Genomic DNA, 27,820 nt, shown 5'->3' on the forward strand with positions numbered 1-27,820 from the left:
TGGGGAAAGGGACACTCCAGACGGCATACAAGGCTGAACAGGAAGAGTGGACCACCACGGTGGTTGTGAAGAGGTAGAAGGATGTGATCTTGTCGGCTGAGGATTTCCGAGACAAGGTTGATGTTGCCGGAGCGACGAACCATGGCTGGGGATCGCATTTCTTGTCACCACCTCGTGAGGCAGAGTTTTCCCGGGCACTGCCTGTGTCCTACGCGGGGCATGATTCATCCTTATTCCCTGCAGAAGCTGTGTCCCTCTTGGAAAAAAAAAATTTGCTATATTTTTTCGAATTGTGTATTAAAAATATATAATTGTTAGAGTTTTTGTATGAACAATTAGTTTTTGTGAAAGGAGCTAGTGGCCACGTTTTTAAGTTTGAGAGAAAATCTTACATTTTAAACTAGCTTTCGATGTAAGAGTGGCCCAAGACCATTATTGTGGTCCACATGATTTTATTAATTATGATTTAATGAATATTTAAGAGCTGAAACGTATTGGTTATGAGAAATTGTAATTCTCATAAAATGAAAAGGTGCAATCTTCATGAGGAAGTTATAGTTCTTATGAAAAGGCATGAAGGTATAATATACTTTGATGAAAGGCACTTATGACAGCCTATATAAATATAATCTAGTCATCTCTTTACCCACAACGTAAAATGTGAAAAGAACGTCGTATATATTAAGAAAAAAGTGGGTTAAGGAAGAGAAATTGGATTCTTTCATCCCTATCGGTTTTTCCGCAACAATCATTTTCAAGGGTATTACTATGGATAAATGTATGTCTTCATCTTTCTCAATGTGAAAAACATGAAGATTGAATACCCTATATTTTGTATTTTCAACATTATAAAATTACGTTATTACTTCAATCAGAGTCAGGATAGCCAACAAGTTTGAACCTAATAGTTATACAGAAGAGTTACGGATTGTTGTGACTTTGATCCAAACCCGATATATGACAGAGAGATTGTTAAGATTGGGTTGATAGTCAGGTTATAAGTATGAGAAAAAGCCCGAAAGGCTCAGGATCACTCAATAAGTTTTAACTTATAAGATGTATGAATCATTATTAAATATTTTTGTCAATTATTCAAGCGAGGTGGGGCTAATATCAGTCCCTGCTCGCCGCGCTCGCCCCGCTCGCAGCCAAATGCCACATTTTTCGTAGGGAAAATTTGCCCCTTAACGTTAAACCTAGTTCTTTCTTCCTCGCACTGTAGGATTTATGTTACTGTAGATATTAATTAAAATTACTTAAATATTAACGTTAAATAAGTCTAATAGCATTATTGTACTTTACATCACAATATATCGTAAAATGCAATAATAGAATTAAAATCGTTGTATTACTATGTAAATTATGAGCACTATCAATGTCCACTATGACCATAACTGATTTATTAATCAAACACGTTATATAAATTATAATATCTTGTTAATGAATAATTTTGAATATTTAATGTAATCAAAACATGATAATTAGCACAACTCTGCATTACTTAATCAGGTAGTAGATATGATTGTATAGAATAGAGTAATCAAAGAGGACATTATTCCTACCCTAATTATCACCTTAACTGTTTTAGTTGGTTCAATAATCTTTTTATATATTTACATGACATATGACGATTTTCACATTATTTTTTTTCAACTTGGCATGAATAACTAACAATTTGATTACACTAATGATTGCCAACAGTCCTTTGTTGTTTAGAATTTTCCTCGACAACGGTATTAATTTCTCTCGTTTTTTCATAAGTTTTTGGGGTCATATCATTCGTAACATTTCACATAACTTTCCTATGCAGTTGGTAAGTTTTGTTTCTCCTATTCGAAGTAAACCACCAGAACATTGCTACTAACTTTCCTAACATACTCATAAATTCTAAGGTCAACTCATTCCTAAAGTTCCACATGACTTTCCCATGTAGTTCGCAACTTTCGTAACTTTGCAATGCACTTCCAATCCACCATTGCTGCTTCTCTTCCTTCTAATTCCGTACAGCAAATACGCCAAATAATTGGCCTCATCTTTCTTTTAGAGTGCGGTCCACCTTTATACAATGGTAGCCTTTATTTTCGCGGAAGGTTCCCCTTGGAAAAAAAAAAAAAAAACTCATAAAGTCCACCATTACTGTTTCTCTTCCTCTTGATTCTGCACGGCAAATGGGCCAAATGAACTGCTTTCTTCGTTTTTTCGTTTCTGCGTAAAGTCAACTTTGGCTGCTATTTTACCGAAAAAAAAAAAAACTTTGGCTGCTTGGTTTATTCCAAACGAAAGGATCACTCTAAAACAGTAACATGATGGAAATTTCGCGGACACAGTCATGCAATCAACCGATTGATTTAGGCTTTCGAAAAAGTTGTGGAAAAACCGTGTGAGAGATCATGGGAAGAAGAGTAAGAACGTAGAACGAAACCGGTGGAGGAGACCTCTTGATACTACTATTAGTTTCCACGCACCGCATGTCACGTAAAAAGAAATTTAACGATACTGTTATGATAAATTTATCAGTAAATTTGTGAGAAATTTAAAATTTTTTGTAAGAATCAGCTTTGACGTGAATTTGTCACATTATCATAATTCATGTCAATAAATTTAATGATAAAATTTGACGAAAGTTAATAGGAAGTAAATTTGTCATAGATGCATTAGTTTATGAAAATTAGTTTGAGATAAATTTATCATATGCGTATTAATTTGGAGTTTTCAAGTTATTAACCCAATTTTTTAAAAGGAAAAATTAAACCAAAAACAGGAAAATAAGTTTTGAGCTGTCCCATAACCTTCCCGCTCCTCCTTCACATGGCTGGCGGATTCGGATGGAAAAAAGCTCCGCCACTTGCAACATCGAAGACTTGTGTAACTTAACTCTTCGTGGACCTGCCATGTCCCTTTCGATTCACATACGGGACACCACTCAGAGGCCTCAATAAATGCAGCTCCATGGCCTTCTCTCCCTCCCGGTTCTCTGAGGTTTCTCTGTGAATGGCGAACGCACCGAAAGTTTGTCTGGTTAGGTGTCCCAGGTGCGGGCAGCTGTTGCCGGAGTCCGCCGATTGCCCTGTTTACCGGTGTGGTGGTTGCGGAGCTATTCTTCAGGGTGAAGTTCCTTTCTTTCTTTTTAGCAGTTTGCTTTGCGCTCGCCTAGTCAATTTGAGTCTTGTTTGGTTAATGGGAATACTGTGGACGGCAATATGGAGATGGATGGTTCGCGATTTGCTAAAAAGTCGAGGCATCGCATTAGATGTGTTTGGTCGGAAGTTTGACGTTGTTCCGCAGTATAATGATTCTTAATTTGGGGATTATGAATTCTGTCTTTACAAACTATGGTATCGTGTCATGGTTTCAAAATAACGTCTTTGTCCATGCTCGCTCATCATGTCATGAGGATTTTTTGCTTACGGTCGGACAAAGGGCTTCTCGTGATTGATTTGATTGTTAAAAGGTAGGGAACGAGAGAGAATAGACATTTCACTTCAAGAAGTAAATAAAGCCAATTTGTAGAAGGCTAGAGAGGTTTAGTGGACATAAGTAGGTACCTGATTGAACTCAAAACCTCGGTCTTTGTCATTTCTGCTGCATCCGGAAAATTTGGAACTCTGATGTATGTGGAAACTATAAGCAAGGTAAGTTGACTATGTTTAGAGATAAAAGAAATGTTATTCGTCAAGCTAAAATCTTTCTTTCCTTGACATGCAGCAAAACGTAAAGTCCAGGCATCTGATTGCTCATCTGAGGAGTATTATCACTCATCTGAGGAGTCTGATCACAAAAGGATTAGAAGGATTTCCGAAATATCTGAGAATCTCTCAGAAAAAGCAACAGCCAACTTGTGCAGCACTTCTGCTTGGGATATAAAACCTGATATGGGATCTTTGAGTTTTGATCACTGGGGTTTGGAGGGAAATGGTACAGCAACCAACTTGGAAATAACTTCTGGTGGGGACTGTGTATCCTTATCCGCTGTTAGCAGTGGCAGTATAGAAGCCACAAAGGAACCTGTCCATAAACCAACAGAAATCCTTGAAATGATGATCACGGCGAAAGTTCGGCTGGTTAGGTGTCCCGGGTGCAGGCAGGTGTTGCCGGAGTCCACTGACTTCCCTGTTTACCAGTGTGGTGGTTGCGGAGCTATTCTTCAGGGTAAAGTTCCTTTCTTTCTTTTTTGCATTTTGCTTTGCGCTCACCGAGTCAACTTGAGTCTTGTTTGGTTAATGGGAATACTGTGGACGGCAATATGGAGATGGATGGTTCGCAATTTGCTAAAGAGTCGAGGCATTGCGTTAGATGCGTTTGGTTGGAACTTTGATGTTGTTCCGCAGTATAATGATTCTTAATTTGGGGATTATCAATTCTGTCTTAACAAACTACAGTATTGTGTCTCGGTTTCAAAATAACGTCTTTGTCCATACTCACTCATCATATCATAAGGATTTTTTGCTTACGGTCGGACAGAGAGCTTCCCGTGGTTGATTTGATTGTTAAAAGGTGGAGAACGAGAGAAGAATAGACATTTCACTTCAAATGGTAAATGAAGCCGATTTGTAGAAGGCTAGAGAGGTTTAGTGGACATAAGTAAGTACCTGATTGAACTGAAAACCTTGGTACTTGTCATTTCTGCTGCAGTTGGAAAATTGGGAACTCTGATATATGTGGAAACTATAAGCACGGTAAGTTGACTATGTTTAAAGATAAAAGAAATGTTATTCGTCAAGCTAAAATCTTTCTTTCCTCGACATGCAGCAAAACGTAAAGTCCAGGCATCTGATTGTTCATCTGAGGAGTCTTATCACTCATCTGAGGAGTCTGATCACAAAAGGATTAGAAGGATTTCCAAAATATCTGAGAATCTCTCAGAAAAAGCAACAGCCAACTTGTGCAGCACTTCTGCTTGGGATATAAAACCTGATGTGGGATCTTTGAGTTTTGATCGCAGGGGTTTGGAGGGAAATGGTACAGCAACCTACTTGGAAATACTTTCTGTTGGGGACTGTGTATCCTTATCCGCTGTTAGCAGTGGCAGTATAGAAGCCACAAAGGAACCTGTCCATAAACCAACAGAAATCCTTGAAATGACGATCACGGCGAAAGTTAGGCTGGTTAGTCGTCCCAGGTGCAAGACTCTGTTGCCGGAGTCTGCTGACTTCCCTATTTACCAGTGTGGTGGTTGCGGAGCTATTCTTCAGTGTGAAGTTCCTTTCTTTCTTTTTTGCATTTTGCTTTGTGCTTGCCGAGTCAACTTGAGTCTTGTTTGGTTAATGGGAATACTGTAGACGGCAATATGGAGATGGATGGTTCGCGATTTGCTAAAGAGTTGAGGCATTGCGTTAGATGTGTTTGGTTGGAACTTTGATGTTGTTCCGCAGTATAATGATTCTTAATTTGGGGATTATCAATTCTGCCTTAACAAACTACGGTATCGTGTCTCGGTTTCAAAATAACGTCTTTGTCCATGCTCGCTCATCATTTCATAAGAATTTTTTGCTTACGGTCGGACAGAGAGCTTCCCGTGGTTGATTTGATTGTTAAAAGGTGGAGAACGAGAGAAGAGTAGACATTTCACTTCAAATGGTAAACGAAGCCGATTTTAGAAGGCTAGAGAGGTTTAGTGGACATAAGTAAGTACCTGATTGAACTGAAAACCTCGGTACTTGTCATTTCTGCTGCAGTCGGAAAATTTGGAACTCTGATGTATGCGGAAACTATAAGCAGGGTAAGTTGACTATGTTTAGAGATAAAAGAAATGTTATTCGTCAAGTTAAAATCTCTCTTTCCTCAACATGCAGCAAAACGTAAAGTCCAGGCATCTGATTGCTTATCTGAGGAGTCTGATCACAAAAGGATTAGAGGGATTTCCAAAATATCTGAGAATCTCTCAGAAAAAGCAACAGCCAACTTGTGCAGCACTTCTGCTTGGGATATAAAACCTGATGTGGGATCTTTGAGTTTTGATCGCAGCAGTTTGGAGGGAAATGGTACAGCAACCAACTTGGAAATAACTTATGGTGGGGACTGTGTATCCTTATCCGCTGTTAGTAGTGGCAGTATAGAAGCCACAAAGGAACCTGTCCATAAATCAACACAAATCCCTGAAATGACGATGCTGCATTTCGATGGCGTAACATCATCAACCTCCATGTCATCTGGATATGACTATGATGTCTTCCTGAGTTTTAGAGGACCTGATACTCGCTCAGGCATTACAAATTTCCTCTATACCACGTTGTTAGGTGCTAAAATTCACACATTTAAGGATGCTGAAGAGCTCCGAGTTGGAGAGGAGTTTGGTCCCGAGTTGCTCGAAGCTATCAGGCAATCAAAAATTGCAATTCCCATCTTTTCCAAGGGCTACGCCTCTAGTAAATGGTGTCTAAATGAGTTGGTCCAAATGGTACAGTGTAGTAAAAAAAGCAGACAGAAGATTATGCCCATTTTTTATGATGTTACTCCAGCAGAGGTTCGTCATCAAATTGGATCTTATGAAGAAGCCTTTCTTTTGCATGAGAAGAACTTCGGTGTAATAATCAGTGAGTGGAAAGCTGCTCTCAACCATGTTGCGCATCTAAAAGGATGGGACAATTTGAAGAACGATAGGTATGTCATTTTCTAGGTTATCATTTGGGCATGGTGTTTCCATATTATTACCTTGTTCTTCTAATTATGTTTTTCCTTTTCTTTCCATAATATTAGAGGTGAAGGAGAACTGGTAGACAAGATTGTCCAGGAGATTATAGAGGAGTTGAAAACGCCTAATCTATTGGGGGCAGACTGCTTGGTCGGAGTTGAACATCATGTGAACAAAATTGATAGAATGCTGTGTGGTGATTCAGAGGATTTAAAAATTCTCGGAATCTATGGTATGGGAGGTGTAGGGAAGACTACTCTTGCCAAAATCATCTACAGCCGGTTGTCAAATCATTTTGAAGCTTGTTGCTTTCTTTCTGGTGTCAAAGAAACTTCCCAGCTAAAAGGCGTCGAGTGTTTGCAGAATCAGCTACTCTCTGATATCCTGAAAAGAGACTGGCCGAACATTAGTAATGTTGAATATGGAATCAAGACAATAAATGACACGTTGCGTGGCAAAAAGGTTTTGGTTCTACTTGATGATGTTGATGAAAGGATTCATCTGAATGCACTTATGGGAAGGCCAGTGTGGTTCGGAAAAGGAAGTATATTAATTATCACCAGTAGAAACATGGAAGTATTCAATGTCCCTGAGGTTTGTTGTACATATGAGCTTACTGGAATGGACTTTAGTCAATCTCTTCAACTTTTTTGCAAACATGCTTTTAGAAGAGATCATCCTTTGGAAGGATATGCTACTCTCTCCAATGAAGTGGTAAAAATGACAGGAGGTCTTCCTCTTGCTCTTGAGGTTATAGGTTTACAACTATTTGGTAAAAGCACAGATTTTTGGGATGTTACATTACAGAAATTGGAAAAGGTTCCTCATAGGGAAGTTCAGAGCAAGTTGAAAGTAAGTTACGATGCTTTGGATTATCGGCAAAAGAAGATTTTTCTTGATATAGCCTGTTCCTATATTGGATGTGATAAAGGGACTGTGCTTCAAAAGTGGACTTCTGATCTCTTCCCAGGTGAAGCTCTTCAAGTACTTCAGCAGAGGTCTTTGATAAAAATTGGAGAAGACAATAAGCTATGGATGCATCCTCAGCTAAGAGACCTCGGTAGAGATATTGTTTGCCAAAAACATAACAAGGAATTATAGGATAGACCGGTTAAAGGAGTCATGAGGAAGCTTCCGACATTGTGATGAGAAAGAACGGACCTCTTTTGCTTTAAACCCCAGCGTCCGCCTAGTCTTCCTTGAGTTTGTCATGGTTACATGTCAAACATCTTCAGATGTTTCAAACTTGACAGAACTTCAGGCTGACTCTTCTGCCAAAACAGAGATTAAAGGCCATGAAGGTTTAAAGAACTTGAGGAGTCTAAAAGTGAAAGAAGTTGAATTGCTTGAGAAGTTACCTGACCCGAGTCACCTGAAGAAGCTACGAAAGCTTGATCAGAGGAACCGCACCAAACTAGTCTAACTGCAGGGCAGATTGGAATCCCTGGAACAACTGTGCATCTTTGCCTGCAAATCCTTGGAGAAGTTACCAGATGTATCAACAACGAAGCATTTGAAGGAAATGAACATTCTTTAATGCGAGAAAATAAATGTATTGGCCACCCTTGAATAAAATTGCCCAAATGCATCATTTAGCTGTTGGTTGCATAACACTTGTATTTGACAATGATCCTCCAGAGAATCCATTGGCGATTGGAAGAGATGCTACTAGTGGATGTTTCAGTTGAGGAAGAACATTTATTTGACACTGCTGAGGATATTGCGAGTGGAAGCTCTCTCTCATATTGGAACCTTGTCCTCCTATTCTCTTGTTAAGCAGAGACAGGGTACAACTACAAGTACTGCAGACACTGTCAGGTGGTGGGCAACGACAAGGAAATTGTTGGACAGCATAAGTACCAAATCTTGTTTAAGAGTCGTATGCCAGAGTAAAACGGAGGTCCTGGACATGCTGAAAGGATGATATGTAAGATCGTAGGTGTGAGTGACTGATGTTCCATTTTAGTTTCTTGAAAAATTATGGACTTGGAGGATCAAAAAGCAAAAAATAATAGCTCTCTCAAGTGCAAAGACACAGTTTAGAGGAATGGCAAAGGGACTGTGCGCACTCCTATGGCTTCAGAAACTGATGACAGAACTCAGTCACTCACACGATCACATCAAACATATTGAGGTGGATTGTCACTTTATTAAGCAGAACTTGGATTCCAGGGTGATTCAGTTTCCATTCATGAAATCCGAAGACCAACTAGTAGATATATTGATCAAGGCTTACAGCACACTAGACAAGTTGAGCATGCAAGATATCTACGCGCCACTTAAGGGAAGTATTGGCACGAGTTCGAATCCCCTAATTTGTAGGGGATTTTATTTTCCTTCTAATTTGTAGAGGATTCTATTTTCCTAATCTATAGAGACTTGATTTGTAGAAGAAATCCGTCTGATTGTGTATATATAAGTCTGTATATACTTGATGATTAAGGAGAAAAAAGAAAATTAAAAAGAGGGTCAGGGAGGCTTACCCGAGGATGTAGGCACATTGCCAAACTTGTTAGGCTACGTTTGGTCGTCCGGATTTATAATCGGGATAGGATTGGATAGGATAGGATATGAAATCCTTGGATTTTTTTATATCCCGTCCAGTGTTTGGTGAATCGCAGTATTAAAGTCGGATATGTTCACATCATGTACATTTTTTTTATATAAATGAAATATCATTATAAATGAACCTAAATCTTCATAAATGAAGACGGTGAAAATATCTCGTGACACTATTCTTTAATTTATTTATTATTTATTTTATTTTTCCTCTTTTTATATTATTTTCATTATTATTTCTTTTTTTCCCTTTCATCATTCTTTAATAAAAAATTATCAAATAGTAAACTGTACTAACATATTTAAAATACAAAAATACCTAAAATATATAATAAATATAAATATTTAATTTATAGATTGATTGTTTATTATAAAATAGAATTAAAATTGAATATAGAAATTAAAATAAGATTAATTAAAAATAAATTTATATTTTATAATTTTATTTTATTAAATTAGAATTCAAATATTATTTATATTGAAATATAATTTCAATTTTGTTAATTTAATAAGTTTGTTATTCAAGAAAAATAACTTTCCTATTATGGACATTAGAAATCCTATCCACCTTTATCCCACCTCCCCCATGGGATAATTTTATCCTATCTATATCCCCCTTATATCCGATTTTATCCTATCCCGAGTGAGCACCAAACGTAGGATATGATAAATTATATCCTATCATGAATTTTATCCTGACTGCCAAACGCAGCCTTAGTTCTTGTGTTTTTCTCCTCTTCTTCTTAATCTACGTTTAGATTGTTAACATAATTACCCTAGATTTCTCTAGCAAATGGATCACTTCTCAACAGTTATTCAACTGAGAAAGCTAGCCTTCAACTAGAACGAGGATCGCTTGAGATCATCCTCTCTACCCAACCACCTAGCCACCGCCACAGTCGTGATGGTCAGCCACCATCCTAACCGATAGAAAGTCACCATCCACCACTTCCGGGCCACTGTCGCCCTCTTTTACCCAGTGAGTGATTGCAGCTTGAAGATAAGGTCGTTGTCTAAGAAGGATTGCGGACCTTGAAAATGAACGCTCTGGAAACGTCGAGAACAAAGATCGAGGCCAGCGAAAGAGAATCGGGCGAGCGCCAGGCATTTTGGGCACTTTGATCAGGAAACAGGGGAGAACAGAGGCGTAGTCAGCGAGGCTCGGAAGTGGCTGACAGCATCGCTTGACGGTGGCCACGACCATAATTAATAGCCTGAATCGACGAAGATGTTCTGCAAAAGAGAGAAATCAGTCAGGATACTGTCTAGGAACTTTCCACGATTCGAAAATTACGTTCTGTCATGGCGATTCTCGGTCAACGCTCGGAGACGAGCAGCCAACGACTTCCGGAAGTGTGGTCGGTGGAGATCGGACCTGGTAGTGGAGAATCGGTCACAAGCTACGGACGTCCGCCCACGGGGAAGAAAGTGTGTAACGAACTGACTCTGCTATTCACGTCCAGCTTAGCGTCGTGGGAGCTTTGGTCGAGCTCTTTCGCTTCGCTCGTCTCAATCCGTTATCCTTGGTTTCGTGCTGATGTAAAGCAATCTGAATTGGTCTCCCTGTTTTGTATTTAATATCAAATTTTCTCCTTCTTTTTTTATGTTATTTTTTTAAATGTTTTAATTATCGACTAAAATTCTGGTATCAACAAACATTATTAAATGATAATAGCAAAAATAAAAATATTAACTCAATAATGGATGCACAAAACATATTGGTTTGATTTGAGTGAAATTAAATCCATACTAATTGTATGTTGGCACATTGGGCAGATATAATTTACTCATTTCTCACCTCAATCCTAATGTTACATGCTAAGTCCTTCATACACACATGTATATATAAGCACATGCGAGTATCCATTCAATCTTTCCAATAACGATTACTGATGCATGGAGGAGGGAAAGCACTTTGGAGGCTTTGTTAATTGCATTGGCATTTTGCTTTCTCGAGGTGGTTCATCAAGTTCTTTGACAGGAGATATGATTGGCAAACCTTGATGCCTTGTTCATGTACGGTTATGCTTCCTAATGCAATCGCCTCTAAGCCCCCTCATTTCAAAACTATGTAAATTACTTCTGAAATAAGTTTTGTTGTGGATATGATTTTTGCAATGCACAATTCAATCGGAATTGAATGATGGATTCTATCAGGAAATTTTCAGGATGGAAACAATTAAAAGTATGGTGAAATGGTATAAAACATGGTAAAACTTCATAATTCTTCCATTAAAAAGATAGGCGCATCACTAAAATCATGGGACAATTGCCAACTCGTCGAACCCCCAATAACAGTGTGGATTTCTTGCTTGTTTGGCTCCTACTCTTTTTCTTTTTTTTTTGGGTCAGAGGCTCCTACTTATCATTGCTATAGATAACTCTGCTGAATTCTGTTATTATATATTAATATGAATATGTTTCTAACACGTCAAGAAGTTTTGTATAACCTACTACAAAGCTTAACCGCCTATATGAGGTTAACATTCAAATAAATGGTTATAACCGCATGTCCACAAGTTTAGGCTTCATGATTGCACATCGATCTTATCCACAAGTGGTTACAACTCTTCAATTGCCATTGGACTTAACTATTAGTCGATATATCATTTAGTCGTTAGTTTTTATATTGAACATTTATCTATATTTATTAACTAAAAACTATATCATGGTCATCGATAATCATAGTCATCAACAAACGTCTCTGCTGTCAATAACTCATTGATAGTATACTCATACTTAACACTGAGCTCTATATCTATTTGAGTTGACGTCATGTTGCTTAAAAATACCTGACCATTTTAAAATGTCAACAATAACGTATTTCATATTCAAATGGATGGGCAATAGAAACCAGAAAAAAATAAGTATTACAACAAAAATTGGGTGTACAGATATATAGTCTTATTGACTTCAGTTTGTCCTTCCTCATGTGGAACACACATCAAATTACCCGATTTGGATACGGGCATATCTAATAAATGTCACACTTCCGAACCCCTTTATCTTATTGCCAAATATTATCTAACATTGCAATATAATGTCTTTTATTATCTTTAGGCGTTTCAATGAACTTGTAAGTATAAGACAAGCAATTAGCAATTCATACCACCCCATAATGTAAATACTAAATAGCGAGTTCATATGTGTGCATGCCACCATAAATCATTAATTAATGAAATTTTGTCAATGAAGTTCGAGTAAAAATTGAAGAATCTCATGAGTTATATGAGCATCAATATTTGGAGTAAGCCAAACAAATTATATAGCTTATAAACATGCATACATTCCATTGGATATTTTGAATCATGTATTTTGCCTTTTCAAAATAGAAAACACAAAAATTTAAACTTATCCGCCCAAGAGTATGTATGTTCACTGAAGATAAGTTATTACGATGTAGACCTCCGTTATAATGTATCGAGCCCAAATCTTCTTTTTTTCATCTTTTCTTTTCTTCTTTTCATTTTTTTTCTTTTTCTTTTTCTCTTCTTCTTTTTTCCTCTAGCCGGTTGTTGGCCCTCACCAAGGCTCCTCCCCCAGCCGCCGCTAGTCTCCTCACCCTAGCCCAGCGAGGCTCAACCTAACCTTGGCTCACCCGACCTCGTGGCAGTTGGGCAAGGTCAACCCTGCTGACTCTCATTTGGCCAGTCACAAGCCTTCGGCGTGGCTAGCCACCAACTAGAGGAAGAAGAAGAGAATGAAAAAGTAAAAGAGAAAAAAAGAAAAATGTAATAAAATTATTGAAAATTTTAAAAATTTTGAGGGACGTAATAAACGCATTTGTATTCCAAGAATAGAAATTTTAGATGATTACAAAATGCATTTAAATGCTCAGAAATTAGTTCAGAAACATAATTACAAAAATTATTTATGAGCAGAAATTATTCTCGAGAATAAAATAGTTACCAAAAGCTTTCCTAAAGTCTATTGTCAATGTCCAAGACACTTCCAACTAGTGATATGATTGACCAAGGTGGGAATAGCAAGAAGAAGATTTGAAGGTAATGAGACTTTAAAAGAGAAAGAAGCTGTCGTGTGCTGCCATAGCACGACATAATCGCCCTCATTTTCCGGGAGGGGAGAGAAAGAGAGGGGGGAAATGCGAGAAATTTTTCGTCTCGTGTAGTTGCTCCGTCGCTGTTTACTCTCCCATCCACTCACCGTGAAATGGAATGCTCATCACTAGCAAATCCGACCAGAGAAACGGCAACAGAGCATCTCTTCACCATGAAGCCAAGGAAGAGAGAGAATCAGTTTCTTCAAGTCTAAGCTACACTTGTGCGTTCAAGTACCAATAGGAGTATCATGACATGCAGCCACAAATATGAAAATAACATTACAGAGCTATTGTGACATCCAGCCGGATTAAGTTCTCATCTGTTTCCTATATTTAATCAGGTCATTAGAGGAATGCCAAACGATATTAGCGAAATGAATGTTCCCTACTATTTTCCTCATATACCATAATATTGATATTAGTATAAATGTTCCGTCCAATTCCTCCGCTACAATATGCTTAGTAAAAATTAATACAAAAAGGTATTAAGATTAATTTGGCTAATAACACTTCACTTACTGATATTGTTCATTAATAAATAATGTTTATATCACGTGATTTTAAGACCATTATTGTGGCCCACATGATTTTATTAATTATGATTTAACGAATATTTAAGAGCTGAAACGTATTGGTTATGAGAAATTGTAATTCTCATAAAATGAAAAGGTGCAATCTTTATGAGGAAGTTATGGTTCTTGTTAAAATGCATGAAGGTATAACATACTTTGATGAAAGGCACTTATTGACAGCCTACATAAATAGAATCTAGTCATCTCTCTACCCATGACATAAAACATGAAAAGAACGTTGTATATATTAAGAAAAAATTGGGTTAAGGAAGAGAAATTGGATTTTTTCATCTCTTTCGATTTTTTTGCAACAATCATTTTCAAGGATATTACTATGGATAAATGTATGTCTTCATCTTTCTCAACGTGAAAAATATGAAGATTGAATATCCTATATTTTGTATTTTCAACATTATAAAGTTACGTTATCACTTACAATCAGCGTCCGGATAGCTAATAAGTCTGAACCCAATAGTTATACAGAAGAGTTACGGATTGTTGCAACTCTGATCTAGACCTGATATATGACGGAGAGATTGTTAAGATTAGGTTGATAGTCAGGTTATAAGTATGAAAAAAAAAGAAGCCCGAAAGACTCAAGATCACTCAATAAGTTTTAACTTATAAGATGCATGAATCATTATTAAATATTTTTGTCAATTATTCAAGCGAGGTGGGGCTAATATCAGTCCTTGCTCGCTCCGCTTGCAGCCAAATTCCCCGCAAGGCATTTTTCGTAGGGAAAATTTGCCTCTTAACGTTAAACCTAGTTCTTTCTCCCTCGCACTGTAGGATTTTTATTACTGTAGATATTAATTAAAATTACTTAAATATTAACATTAAATAAGTCTAATACCATTATCGCACTTTACATTACAATATCTCGTAAAATGCAATAATAGAATTAAAATAATTGTATTACTATGTAAATTATGAGCACTTTTATTGTCCACGATGACCATAACCGACTTGTTAATCAAACACGTTATATAAATTCTAATATCTTGTTGATGAATAATTTCGAATATTTAATGTAATCAAAACATGGTAATTAGCACAACTGCATTACTTAATCAGGTTGTAGATTTGATTTTATAGAATAGAGTAATCAAAGAGGACATTATTCCTACCCTAATTATTAACTTAACTGTTTTAGTTGGTTAAATAATTTTTTATATATTTACATGACATATGATGATTTTCATATTTTTTTTTTCAACTTGGCATGAATAACTAATAATTTGATAACACTAATGATTGCCAACAGTCTTTTGTTGTTTAGAATTTTCCTCGACAACGGTATCAATTTCTCTCATTTTTTCATAAGTTTTTGGGGCCATATCATTCGTAACATTTCACATAACTTTCCTATGCAGTTGGTAAGTTTCGTTTCGCCTATTCAAAGTAAACCACCAGAACATTGCTACTAACTTTCCTAACTTACTCGTAAATTCTAAGGTCAACTCATTCCTAAAGTTCCACGTGACTTTCCCATGCAGTTCGCAACTTTCGTAACTTTGTAATGCACTTCCAATCCACCATTGCTGCTTCTCTTCCTTCTAATTCCGTACAGCAAATACGCCAAATAATTGGCCTCATCTTTCTTTTATAGTGCGGTCCACCTTTATAGAATGGTAACCTTTATTTTCACGGAAGGTTCCCCTTGGAAAAAAAAATATTATGGATACGTCGCGACAAAATCATGGCTTTTCCCATAACTTTCGAAATAGTTGCGGGAAAAGCCATGTGAAATCGATGGGAACGTAGAGTGGGAAAGTAAAAAAGAAGCCGTGTGGCGGGCTCCTGAAATGCGCTGTCCGCATCCAAGACACTTCCTAGCAGTGATATCGTTGACCAGGAGGGAAAGAGCAAGAAGAAGACCTAAAGGTAACGAGACTGAGGAAGAGAAAGAAGCCATCTCATGCTGCCATAGCACGGCATAACGTCGGGAACTCTTAACAATCTGTGGCATACGTTCAGTAATAGGAAAAACCAAACGAGTTCAATGGGAAGTAAAGTAGGAACGTAGAAAAGAGACCGCGTAGGAGACCTCCAAAAGAAACTCCCAAAGTCCACCATTACCGTTTCTCTTCCTCCTGATTCTGCACGGCAAATTGGCCAAATGAACTGCTTTCTTCGTTTTTTCCTCTCTGTGTGTTGGGAATAACGAATCCCCGAAAACCGGATTCGACACTAAATCGAACCCCTAAAGCAATGCGGAAGACGAACCCCAGGGAAAAACACGTATCACCGATCGTAAAGCACACCACGGATTCGAGCATACCTTATTAGCCACAGATTAGACACCGACACCGATAAGAGGAAGAGAGTCCGGCCCTGTTCGATCCGATGACGCCTTGAAGGGAAGAAAAACGCTTACTGTTTTTCTTTTCTTTTTGGAGAGAGAGAGAGCGCGCGGGAGAAGACGTACGTACGTTATTTCCAAGCGGTGTATTCTCCCTCTTTCTCATCCCTTTTATACGTCCCTCCATTCACGGGCCCTATTCCTATGGGTCGAGCTTTTTGGGCCCAACATGGGCGGACGGGCCTTAAGCCCATCATATAAAAACCATCATCTCCCACTCGCACATGGTGGGCTGAACAGAATTCTCTTTAACCTCTCTTCAACATTCATACCGGTGAATAATCTGTGCGACCAGCATACTTTAAGAGCTCATTGCCATACATCCGTTAGGAATATATAGCAGCTCATAATGGGCATCACATCCTGAGTAGATTTAGTATGCAGTACCTTAGATTGATCAATCACATTTATATCTCTCTTGATTTCTTTCAAACAATGAATATATATATATATATATATATATATATATATATTGTATTCACAATTATGATTATTACAAAGACAGTCATAATTGGTTAACCGGTGAATACAAAACTACAATGTGATTCTCCAAATTCGATCTTCCTCTTCCCTTCAAACTCTCAATTTCAGTTCAGCTTGCTTTTCTAGAAATGCCCCATTAGATCGAATCAACTCATGACCATTGGCAACATCCTAAGATAGCAAATACTAAATAGAAATCTTGAGAATAAGTAAGAGTCATGAGGGGACTAAAAAATTGAGGAACTATTTTTCTCAAGAGTCTCACACGACATAAAAATTGAGATCAAACTTTTGCCACTCTTATTGGTCATTTCATGCATACGTAGTATGAAATACGTATTACGGTATTAACTCATTTTCCATAGAGCGTATGTCTACACCTTCAATACCGTACAGATGATAGTTCAGACATACCCAATGTCTAACTTGAGTTCACGTATCTAGACAGATAAAGTAAAACATGTTGGTATTTTTACTTTCGGATATAGTAAGTATTATGTCATCATTTTAACACCCGGTTAAGGCGACATACGTATTTTAAGTTTGAGCTCTCGATTATCACCTAGATAATAAGCTTAAAAACAGTCTCATGTCTATTTATCACATAGTAAATAGAGGCAATTACCCGTGTGAGTGAGCTAATCTTATATCTGTCCGACATACTTTCTCAACTTAAAATAATACACTAAGCATTAAGATGCATAAAGATCAAACAAAGATACATAGGCATTAATGATGAAAAACACAAATTCATCAAATGTGAACACTTCAGGGAAATTATAATCCAGTACATCATCCTCTACGCAATCCTAGAGATTTTATATGGCCACAAAACACATCTCTAGGTATTGGCTTTTTCATAGGATCTGCTACCATTCTATGCGTAGTATGTACTCTAAGTTCACATCTTTTTGTGCAATCATATCCTTGACAAAAGTATACTTGGTATCTATATGTTTAGTCTTGCCATGATACTTTGGATCTTTGGTGTACGCTTTTGCTGCTTGGCTATCACAGTTAACTAACAATGAATCTGCAACACTTCTAATAACACCTAAATGATCCAAAAAATCTCTTAAGCCAAACATCTTTTTATATTGCTGCTGATAATGCCACGAACTCAAATTCCATCGTGGACAAGGCTATACACTTTTGTTTCTTACTGCTCCAACATATGTTGCCATTATTCGGTAAGAAAACAAACCCAGAGGTAGATTTTCTTTCATCTAAATCTCCTCTCCAATCAGCATCAGAATAGCCTTTGAGTTGCAGATCATTTCCATAATAACTCAACGTATAATCAGCAGTCCCCTTTAGATACCTTAGTATTCATTTAACGGCCTTCCAATGTGCTTGACCTGGATTGGATTGGTATCTACTCACCATTCCAACTGCATAACATATGTCGGTCTTGTACACATCATAGCGTACATCAAGCTCCCAACAGCACTAGCATAAGGAACATATTCCGTTTGTTCCTTCTCTTGTGGAGTCCTTGGACACAGTCTATGGCTCAATCCTTCACCTTTTGCAATAGGAGTGTCTATGGGTTTAAAATCCCATATCCTTCAATTCAAAATTGGAAGACAACCAACTTTTGACAGTATTGACAAGCTCCATATTGCTTTCGGTAATTAGTATATCATCAACATATAATGATATGATCACAAATAGATCCTTGGATCTTTTGATATATACATAATGATCCTCATCTATCATTTTAAAATCATATGCCACTATGGCATTATGAAATCGTATATACCATTATCTTGACGACTGTTTAAGGCCATATATTGACCTCAAAAGTCGAATACCTTTTCTTCTTGGCCTTTCACTATGAAACCAGCATGTTATTCCATATATATTTATTCCTCTAATTCTCTATTGAGGAAATCAGTTTTTACATCCATTTGATGTAACTCAAGATCCATACTAGCCACTATTGCTAGAATTATACAAATTGAGGTAAATCTCACTACGGAAGAAAATGTATCTTCATAATCAATTCCTTCCTATTAATTTTACCCCTTCGCCACAAGGCGAGCCTTATGCCTTTCTATCGAGCCATCAGCCTTTCGCTTTATTTTGAGAACCCACTTGTTCCCAATAGCTCTATGTCCTTTTGGAAGATCAACCGGTTCCCGATTTGGTTTGACTTCATTGACTCCATCTCCTCTTTCATTGCATAAATCCATTTTTCTTTACTAGGGCAATTTAGAGCCTCATTAATATTTCTTGGCTCATCCTTATCTTGCGGAGCAATCTTAAAAGTTTCCCCTTCAATGTCAAAACGTCGACGGGGAATACTTTGGCGACTTGTTCGCTATGTGGGAGATTGTACACTTAGCACATCATTCCCCATTATGCTCCCACTCGGATTAGATAATGACGATATCATCTCATCATGTGGTTGTAATTGAGAATGAGTTGAATTCAATTCATCACTTTTCATATTACTCCCACTTGGACGAACTCCACTAATATCATTATCTTGATCCAAGATTTCAAATAGGGAGTAATCTTCCCCTATTTGCCCTTCTTAGGAAATTCATTCTCTAAGAATATGGCATTCTGTGATTAAAATTCAGTTATACTCCCACTTTCCTGCTCACCTATGAACACATACCATTTTGAGTGTTCGGAGTATCTCATTAAAATACTCTACTTTCCTTTAGGACTCAATTTCCCAAACTTGTGAGAAGACTTATGAGTATAGGCAGCATAACCCCATGGCTTAGGAAAACTTAAGTCCGGTTTTCTATCTGTCTATAACTCATATGGAGTGAAACTAATTGATTTGGAAAGCACCCGGTTAAGTATATAAGCAGCAGTTAACAACGCATCACTCCAAAAAGTGATATGTAAGTTAGCATACGCCATCATGGACCTAACCATTTCCAGTAGGGTTCTGTTTCTTCTCTCTGCAACACCATTTTGTTGAGGAGTATATGGAATAGACAACTATATTTCTATTCCTTTTCATCACATAATTTTCTAAACTCATCAGATAAATATTCTCGACCTTGATCGGATCTCAATGCTTTTATTTTCTTGTCTAATTGATTTTCTACCAGGTTCATAAACCTTTTGAAACAACTTATTGCTTCAGATTTATGAGAAATCAAATAAACATATCCGAATCGAGTAGAATCATCTATAAAAGTGATGAAATAAATAGCCCTGTGCCTTCCTTTCACTTTCATTGAATCACAAACGTCATAATGAATTAAATGCAGAGGAACGTCAGCTCTTTTACCTTTTCCAAATGGTTTCCTTGTCGTTTTCACTTCTAGGCAATGCTTACATATAGACAAATCGATTTTTTCAATATTGCCCAATAAGCCCTCTTTGGCTAGTCTATTCATATGTTGTTGGCCAATATGACCAAGTCTAGCATGCCACATATTCACATCATTATCATATGAAGTAGAAGACGTGAAATAAGGGAATAACAAACATTGACATCACCACAGTCAACATTTAGTACAATAAAACCATCCAGAATGTGACCACAACCATAGTAGTTTGTATCCAAATACAAATCTACACTTCTATTATAGAAGTTCATATTAAAATCAAGCTTAACCAACATCAAAATAGACACTTAAATTTCGACGAATCTCTAGAGCATATAGAACATCATATAGGAACAAGGTGCGTCCACTACGCATGTTCAATTGGCAAGTGCCAATCCCTTTAACTTCATCTCTGGAGTTATTTTCTACATAGATCCACTTAGTTCCAGTTGGTACTCGTCGGAATTCCACGAATGATCCTCTATCATTCGCTATATCGTCCGTTGCTCATGAATCTACAGTCCACAAAGGATTGGATTCAGCTAATAATGCAGAACTTGACACAAAAGCAAAGTTCTCAAATGTACAAGAGGTGTATACCTTCTTTGGCTCACGACAGTCACGAGCATAGTGACCTCTATTGTCACAATTGTAACACCTCACCCTTGACATTTTCTTCACTTGATGACGTTTTCCTCTTTTGTGTTGGTTAACTCTTGATCTCTTGCAATAAAGGCTTGATCATTTGCATTCCCACATATTGAACGAATCAATACGCTTGCGCTTAGAGCTCAAAGCCCTTTCTGAGCTAGGACCAGCATTGCAAATATCTATTTTCGGTTCACATGCCGTCAATCGGTCCTCTACCAGCTCAAGGTGGTGTACAACATCCTCAAGATCTTCCATAACATTGTCAAGAGCTTCTAGTGCTTTTTGCTTTTCCAGCACATATTGAATCTTCATATTCAATATTTCACAATTGTTGCCGTTCACATCAGCAATTACGTTCTTAGTTGCTGAATCCATCAATCTGAACACATCAGACATGTATGCACGAATAATTAATGCCTATCATTTATTCATCCACTTTGCACAGACCCATCATATCAATGAATAATTTCAAGTAAGGTTTCAGAATCAAAAGATCACTACGTTTCCAATCATCCTCCAAAATCCTAACTTAAAACTATTATTAATATAATTGTCTTATGCAAAATAAATTCTATGAAGTTACAAAAACTTCTATGAACTACCCACAGCTAACTACTCATAGCAATCAGCAATAACAGAAAGCAACAGATAATTGACATCCAATAAAATAATAATGCTTTCAACTAATACAACAATCCATTACACTAAGTAATATATCCAAAAGAAATATCAATATAGAAAGAGATATTCAACACTCAAAAACATCTCAAACTAATCTAAGAAATAAATAGGGAAAGTTCATTCTAATCTATCACCAAAATATCTGAGAAATTTGAAGGCACATTTGCCAACCATGAAAAAAAATTTTGGAGAGCTTTCATGTCGCCACCAAGGCGCATTTACTCTACGCCATGTGGCGCTCAATCTAGGGTTGAAGTTTTGGCCAACTCAATCTATAGTACTCTCTTACAAAAGCTTCCACTAGCCTCCTATAATCCGGGACCACGTTGACCTCCCATAGACGATCCAACATTGCTTTCCATTTAGGTGGAAGAGTGTTAATCAAAGCCGGCACATTCTCAAAATCCAGCATAAGATAACCATTCCGGATGATTTCTGTATCATCGATTAACCTGACCACGTGTGATACTAAATCACCGTCATGCCACCGATAATCGGCTAACTCTTTCATCAGCCTTTTCAGTCTAGCTCTTCCTTCGTCCATTCTCGGGATTGCGGTATCCGTGCGTAACGCATCATAGTTCACGCAGCAAATGCAGAACTAAAATGGATCACTTATAATCCATAATAAACAAAATGGAAAATACATAATTTTCCATGATTCATGCAACAAATGCGGAATTAAAAATGGATTACCTCTAACCCACACAGACATTTTTGAAAAAGAAATAAATCCTTCTTCTTTTTTCCGGGTCAACGGTCAATGGTCAACGGTCGTCGGTCAACGGGTCAACGGGTCAACGGTCAAGTTCTTCTCTGGAAAATAAAAAAATTCTCCTGTTGACAGATTTCTCCTATAAGATAATCTATCTATATACACAATTGTTACACATTCAATGATCTGCTGTATGTGGATGCGGTATTTGATTGCTGTCTCACAGTGGATGGGTTGAAGGACGAGGATCATCGAAATTTGATTGGAGGTGTGGTGGGTGAGGTGCAACAACATTTTCCCGATGCTTCTTTCATGGTGTTCAATTTTGGTGATCAAGAGAGCCAAAGCCAAATACCTGAACTGTTGTCTGATATGCCTGTCATGAACTACCCGATTCATCATGGTGATTGCCCCATTCTTGCCATGGAGATTATCCATCACTTCCTCAGAGCTGCTGATGGCTGGTTATCACTTGATGAGCATAAAAACATGCTGTTGGTGCATTGTGAAAGAGGTGGATGGCCAGTTCTGGCGTTCATGTTGGCTGCTCTTCTGTTATATAGGAAGGAGTCCAATGGTGAAGAGGAAACACTCCACTTGATTTACAACAAAGCTCCTTCCGATCTCTTGCGTCTAATTTCTCCTTTGAATCCATTGCCCTCACAGCTGAGATACCTCCACTATATAGCCACATCAAACGTGCACTCAGAGGGGTGCCTACGATATAAGTCTCTTACTTTAGATAGTGTGATACTGAGGTTCATTCCTTGTCTGGATGCTGAAGTGGGATGCCATCTTATGTTTAACATATCTGGTCGGGACCCCCATAACCTTACAGATAAAACTCCCACAGTCCTGTTCTCAGCGCCCGAAAGGGGCAAAGATATCAAGCAGTACAAGCAGGTGGATTTAATTTATTTCTGGTTCCAAAAAGCTTCTTCTCCCTAAATTTGCATCATTTCATATGTTTGTCAGAGAAGACTCTGCTTTCTCTCAATTGTTTGGTGGATCCTTACAGAATAAGTTTTCATCTCAGGAGTTTGTCAAACTATGCTAGTTTTGTTACTGTGATATTTTCTAAACAGAAAATGGTGGAACTGACGACTACCTATGTGAATTGTTGATAATTTAACGTTGGAAAAATGATTCTATGCGTCTAACCCAGGTACAGAGTCGATTGGGTAAGTTTTCTTGGATCATCATGAGTATCAGAGAGATAAGATGCTACTCCATAAACCTGCATATGTGCTTTTGTGGTGTTTGTGGTCTTGTCAGAAGGACACGTTGTCAATTTGTATTTTTCTTTTTCTCCCAATCCCGTTGCATGAAACCTTGGAAGTATAAGATTCACTCTGATCGGGTTATGTTCCACCTGCCTCATCCATCAATTCATTTGCATGTGGGGGTTCACTGATGCACCCACACACGTAAAGATTTAATGCTACTCTCATGCCCGTAATCATGCTGTTCATATATGTCATTGCAGGCAGACCACAAACTGGTTAAAGTGGACATCCATTGCCCCGTTCAAGGCGATGTTGTGCTCGAGTGTATGAGAGTAAGGGCTGGTCTTGAACATGGAGAAACGTTGTTCCGTGTCATGTTTAATACAGCATACCTATTAGAAAATAATCTGATGCTAGGGCTTGATCAAATGGATGTCACATGGGATCGCCAGAATCAGTATTCCAGGGCATTTAGTGCAGAGGTATTCCTTTATTGTTATACTAAGCATCTTTAGTTTGACTTTATTTTGCTTTAAAATAATTCATCTTTGCTTATCCGTGTTTGATTAGATTACTTTCTTGGAAATGAATCCTGCTGCTTCCTAGTTTCTGTTGATTCATCTTATGATGAGGAGCAAAGAGAGATTGAAGCCCAAGAACTGCAGGTTGAAGACAAAGCAGTTTATGGTGTGCTTCTTTCTCAAGATGCTAAGATAATTCACGAAGATAATGAAGTTCGAGAATGGCCAACGCTTCCTTCCCAGTTAGAAGCGCCAGTGTATTCAGCTCTTGATGGATCTCTTTCAAGTTCAGACCTTGCCTCCTCTTCACTATCTCCAGATGGATCTCCTGTAAGCTTCAGTGCAATGCTTACTGAAAAGAATATTGAACCCCTGCAGTCCCCAAACAGCAGCTGGTCTCTTCTGTGGAAATCTCAAGATGTTCCCTCCGGTAAAACAAACTTTGAGTTTAGCTTATCTGCCAATCTATAGTGTGCATTTTTAAATTTTGGTTGCAAACTCATTTGGGAATTAGCAAATGAATTGAGCAACTATGGGCCATGGCCTATGCCTGCAGAGCTTCTTGACTATATTATTGGAGCATATTTCATGGCATCAGTTCACAAAATTTTTTCAAAAGTTCTTACTAATTATTGTCAAGTAAAGTCAACAAACTTGGGAAACATTTTTTATACCTAGTGCAACTCTGCAATAGGATTTGATAACATTCTCTTGCTGAACAATGAAGTCCTGTTAATGCTATCTGTAATCCAATTTCTGTAACAATTGGCTGTAGGTATGTATCATATTGCCTATTTTCCAACTATGACCACAATTCTTTTATGGCCTTTCTGGCATGATGTTCCATGAAAAAACAGCTAAGATTATTAAATTTCACAGTTGGAAAGAAGTAATAGCAGCTGTAACAGCAACTAACTTTGAGGTAACTTCTGGTAGGGAATGTGCATCCTCGTCAGCTGTTAGCAGTGACAGTGCAGAAGCCCCTGAGGAACTTGTCCATAATTCAGCACAAATCCCTGAAATAACAATGCCGCAAGAAGAAAAATCTTGCCAGCTCAATGGCATCACATCATCAACCTCCTCGTCATCTGGATTTGATTATGATGTTTTCTTGAGTTTTAGAGGACCTGATACTCGCTCAGGCATTACAGATTTCCTCTATACAAGCTTATTAGCTGCTGGAATCCACACATATAGAGATGATGACGAGCTGAGAATTGGAGAAGAGATTGTTCCTGAGTTACTCAAAGCAATCAACCATTCAAAAATTTCAATTCCCATATTTTCCAAGGGCTACGCTTTAAGTAAATGGTGTCTTAATGAATTGGTACAAATGGTAAAGTGTAGGAAATCAAGAAGACAAAAGATCATGCCCATTTTTTACGATATTACATCCTCTGAGCTTCGTCATCAAACTGGGTCTTATGGAGATGCTTTTGTTTCGCACGAAAAGCGATTTGACGATAAGGTTATCAGCAAGTGGAAGGCTGTTCTGAAGGAGGTTGGCGATCTAAAAGGATGGGACATTAATTCAATGCCCACTAGGTACTTGGTTTTGTGGTTTCTACATTTCAGATTCATCACAGCTTCTATATAATGCTTAACGTACCTATTTCTTCGTACTTATAATTCCTTTTCTTTCTTTCTTTTTTCCACAATATAAGACGTGAAGGAGAGCTTGTAAAACTTATTGTCCAGAAGGTCCTAGCTGAGTTGAAAAGTTCTTATCTGCCGGTGACTAACTACTTGGTTGGCATTGAACATCATGTGAAGGAAATCAATAGAATGGTATGTGACGACTCGAAGGACATTCAAATTGTTGGAATCCATGGTATGGGGGGTGTTGGAAAGACTACTCTCGCCAAAATCATATACAACCAGCTATCACATTGTTTTGAGGGCAGGTGCTTTCTTTCTAATGTCAGAGAAACTTCACAGCTAAAGGGCATTGAGTGTTTGCAGAATCAACTAATCTCTGACGTCCTAAAAATAAAGGAGTCAAACATTAGCAATGTTGAGGAAGGAATTAAGATGATATAAAAAAGGTTATGCGATAAAAAGGTTCTGGTGCTACTTGATGATGTGGATCAAATGACTCATTGGGACGCATTGATAGGGAAACCTGCATGGTTTGGTCTAGGAAGTAGGATTATCATAACTAGTAGAAATAGGGATATTGTTGATGTTTCTAAGGTTTGTTATCCATATGAGCTTATGAGCATGAACTTCAATCTATCTCTTCAACTTTTTTGCCAATATGCTTTTGGAAGAGATTACCCTTCAGACGACCATGTTGCTTTCTCCACAGAAGTGGTCAAAAGTACCGGAGGACTTCCTCTTGCTCTTGAGGCTATAAGTAAACTACTTCCGCACAGAAGCAAAGATGTTTGGGATGTGATATTGAAGAAGTTGAAACAAGTTCCTCTCAATGAAGTAAAAAGAAAGTTGAAAACAAGTTATGATGCCTTGGATGATTGGCAAAAGCGTATCTTTCTTGATATAGCTTGTCTTTTCACTGGATTTGATCGAAGGATGGTGCTCCACTTATGGAAAGATTCCAATCTCTTTCCAGAGGAAGGTCTGGAGGTCCTTCAGAAAATGTCTTTGATAAAAATCACAGAAGACAATAAGATTTGGATGCATGATCAGCTAAGAGGCCTCGGTAGAGACATTGTTCGTCAAGAATGCAATGAGGAACAAGAAAAGCATACTCGTTTTTGGAACCATGAGGAAGGTTTGGAGGTGGCAATGGAAATGGAGGTAAAGTCGCATTTCAATTACTTTATCCCCATCGAGCTGACAAAGTTTATGCATTTTCACTGTTATTGTTTGCTCAATAATATTTAAGGGAAGGTATTTCTCATCTCATGATTACTGTAAAAACTTGTTTTCGGTTATAGTAATGCTTAGATTTACTTTTCACGTTTGGAATGACGATTATACTTGTTCAATATAATATACTTGCCCTTCTGTTTTACTGTCGCAGGGAACCAAAAAAATCGAAGCCCTTTGCCAAAAGTTTGACCCTCAGTTGCTATACTATATTGCAAACGAAGAAGCTGAGAGGTTGCCTGATCTAAGATACCCTGAAGTGAGGGTTTTCCGGGATAACTGTCCTTCAAATGATTTCCAAGCCAATCTACAAAACAACACGTGTATGCTTTCCAAGTTGAGATGCCTTTCGTGGCATCATTTTCCCATAGAAGTTAAGATCACCAATTTTTCCATGATGAACATAGTCATTCTGCATTTGGGGCACTGCCCTAATCTAACTGATCTTCAAAGCATTGAAGGCTTGGTGAGTCTCAGAATTTTGAAGCTCATAGAGATTCTGCCACTGGAGAGATTACCTGATCTATCAAACTTGAAGAAGCTCAGTAAACTGCAACTGGGGCGCTGCCATAATCTAATCGATGTGCAAAGCATTGAAGGCTTGGGTAACCTCAAAACTTTAAAGCTAACAGAAATTCCGCTACTGAAGAGATTACCTGATCTTTCATATTTGAAGAAGCTTACAGAACTTCACTTGCGTTACTGTCATGGTCTGATTGAAATCAAAAGCTTTGAGGGTTTGGAGAATTTGATGATATTAATGATGGATGAACTTCCTCTACTTGAGAGATTGCCCAACTTATCAAAGTTGAAGAAGCTTACACAACTTTACCTACGACGATGTCATAATCTTGTGAAGATTCAAGGAACATTGGAGTCATTGGAAGACTTGTGTATACAAGGATGCAGATCTTTAGACGAGGTGCTTGATCCAACTTCGAGTTTCAAGAAACTGAGATCTTTGCGAATACATGATTGCAAAAAGTTACATCTTGACAGGATATGGGTCCCAAAATTCAAAATATCCGATAGAGTACATATAAATTCGACATGTTGGCGACTGAGTAACATAGGCATTTGCGTTTGTATGCTAGGTAGACAGTTCTTTTTGCCATCCCTTCCATAGTGAGGATAAACAGATATACAATGTACACATTGTATCAAAACAAGAGTTGATCATGTCATCCTCTTGTCATTACAATCTCAGTGGAATTAGATTATCTACAAA

The 27,820-nt window shown here is 37.8% G+C and overlaps 3 protein-coding genes across 3 annotated transcripts; all 3 read left to right on the forward strand.

Moving 5' to 3' along the window:
• Positions 1–3,872: 3,872 nt before the first annotated feature.
• LOC108958164 (disease resistance protein RUN1-like) lies at positions 3,873–7,886 on the forward strand. Its single transcript, XM_039309532.1, has 4 exons — positions 3,873–4,149; positions 4,750–5,193; positions 5,793–6,600; positions 6,697–7,886. Exons 1-4 carry the CDS (start codon positions 3,873–3,875, stop codon positions 7,730–7,732), a joined length of 2,565 nt encoding a protein of 854 aa, XP_039165466.1. The 3' UTR covers positions 7,733–7,886.
• Positions 7,887–8,678: 792 nt separating this feature from the next.
• On the forward strand, positions 8,679–23,845 carry LOC104439444 (formin-like protein 18). The gene is made up of 4 exons (XM_039309533.1): positions 8,679–8,919; positions 22,240–22,916; positions 23,500–23,721; positions 23,810–23,845. The coding sequence occupies exons 1-4, from the start codon at positions 8,679–8,681 to the stop codon at positions 23,843–23,845; spliced, it is 1,176 nt and encodes a 391-aa protein (XP_039165467.1).
• Positions 23,846–25,149: 1,304 nt separating this feature from the next.
• Positions 25,150–27,820, forward strand: LOC108958520 (disease resistance protein RPV1). Its single transcript, XM_039308721.1, has 3 exons — positions 25,150–25,305; positions 25,425–26,520; positions 26,747–27,820. The coding sequence occupies exons 2-3, from the start codon at positions 25,852–25,854 to the stop codon at positions 27,716–27,718; spliced, it is 1,641 nt and encodes a 546-aa protein (XP_039164655.1). The 5' UTR covers positions 25,150–25,305; positions 25,425–25,851; the 3' UTR covers positions 27,719–27,820.

The sequence above is a fragment of the Eucalyptus grandis genome, chromosome 3 (genome assembly GCF_016545825.1).
Source record: "Eucalyptus grandis isolate ANBG69807.140 chromosome 3, ASM1654582v1, whole genome shotgun sequence".
Lineage (NCBI taxonomy): Eukaryota > Viridiplantae > Streptophyta > Magnoliopsida > Myrtales > Myrtaceae > Eucalyptus > Eucalyptus grandis.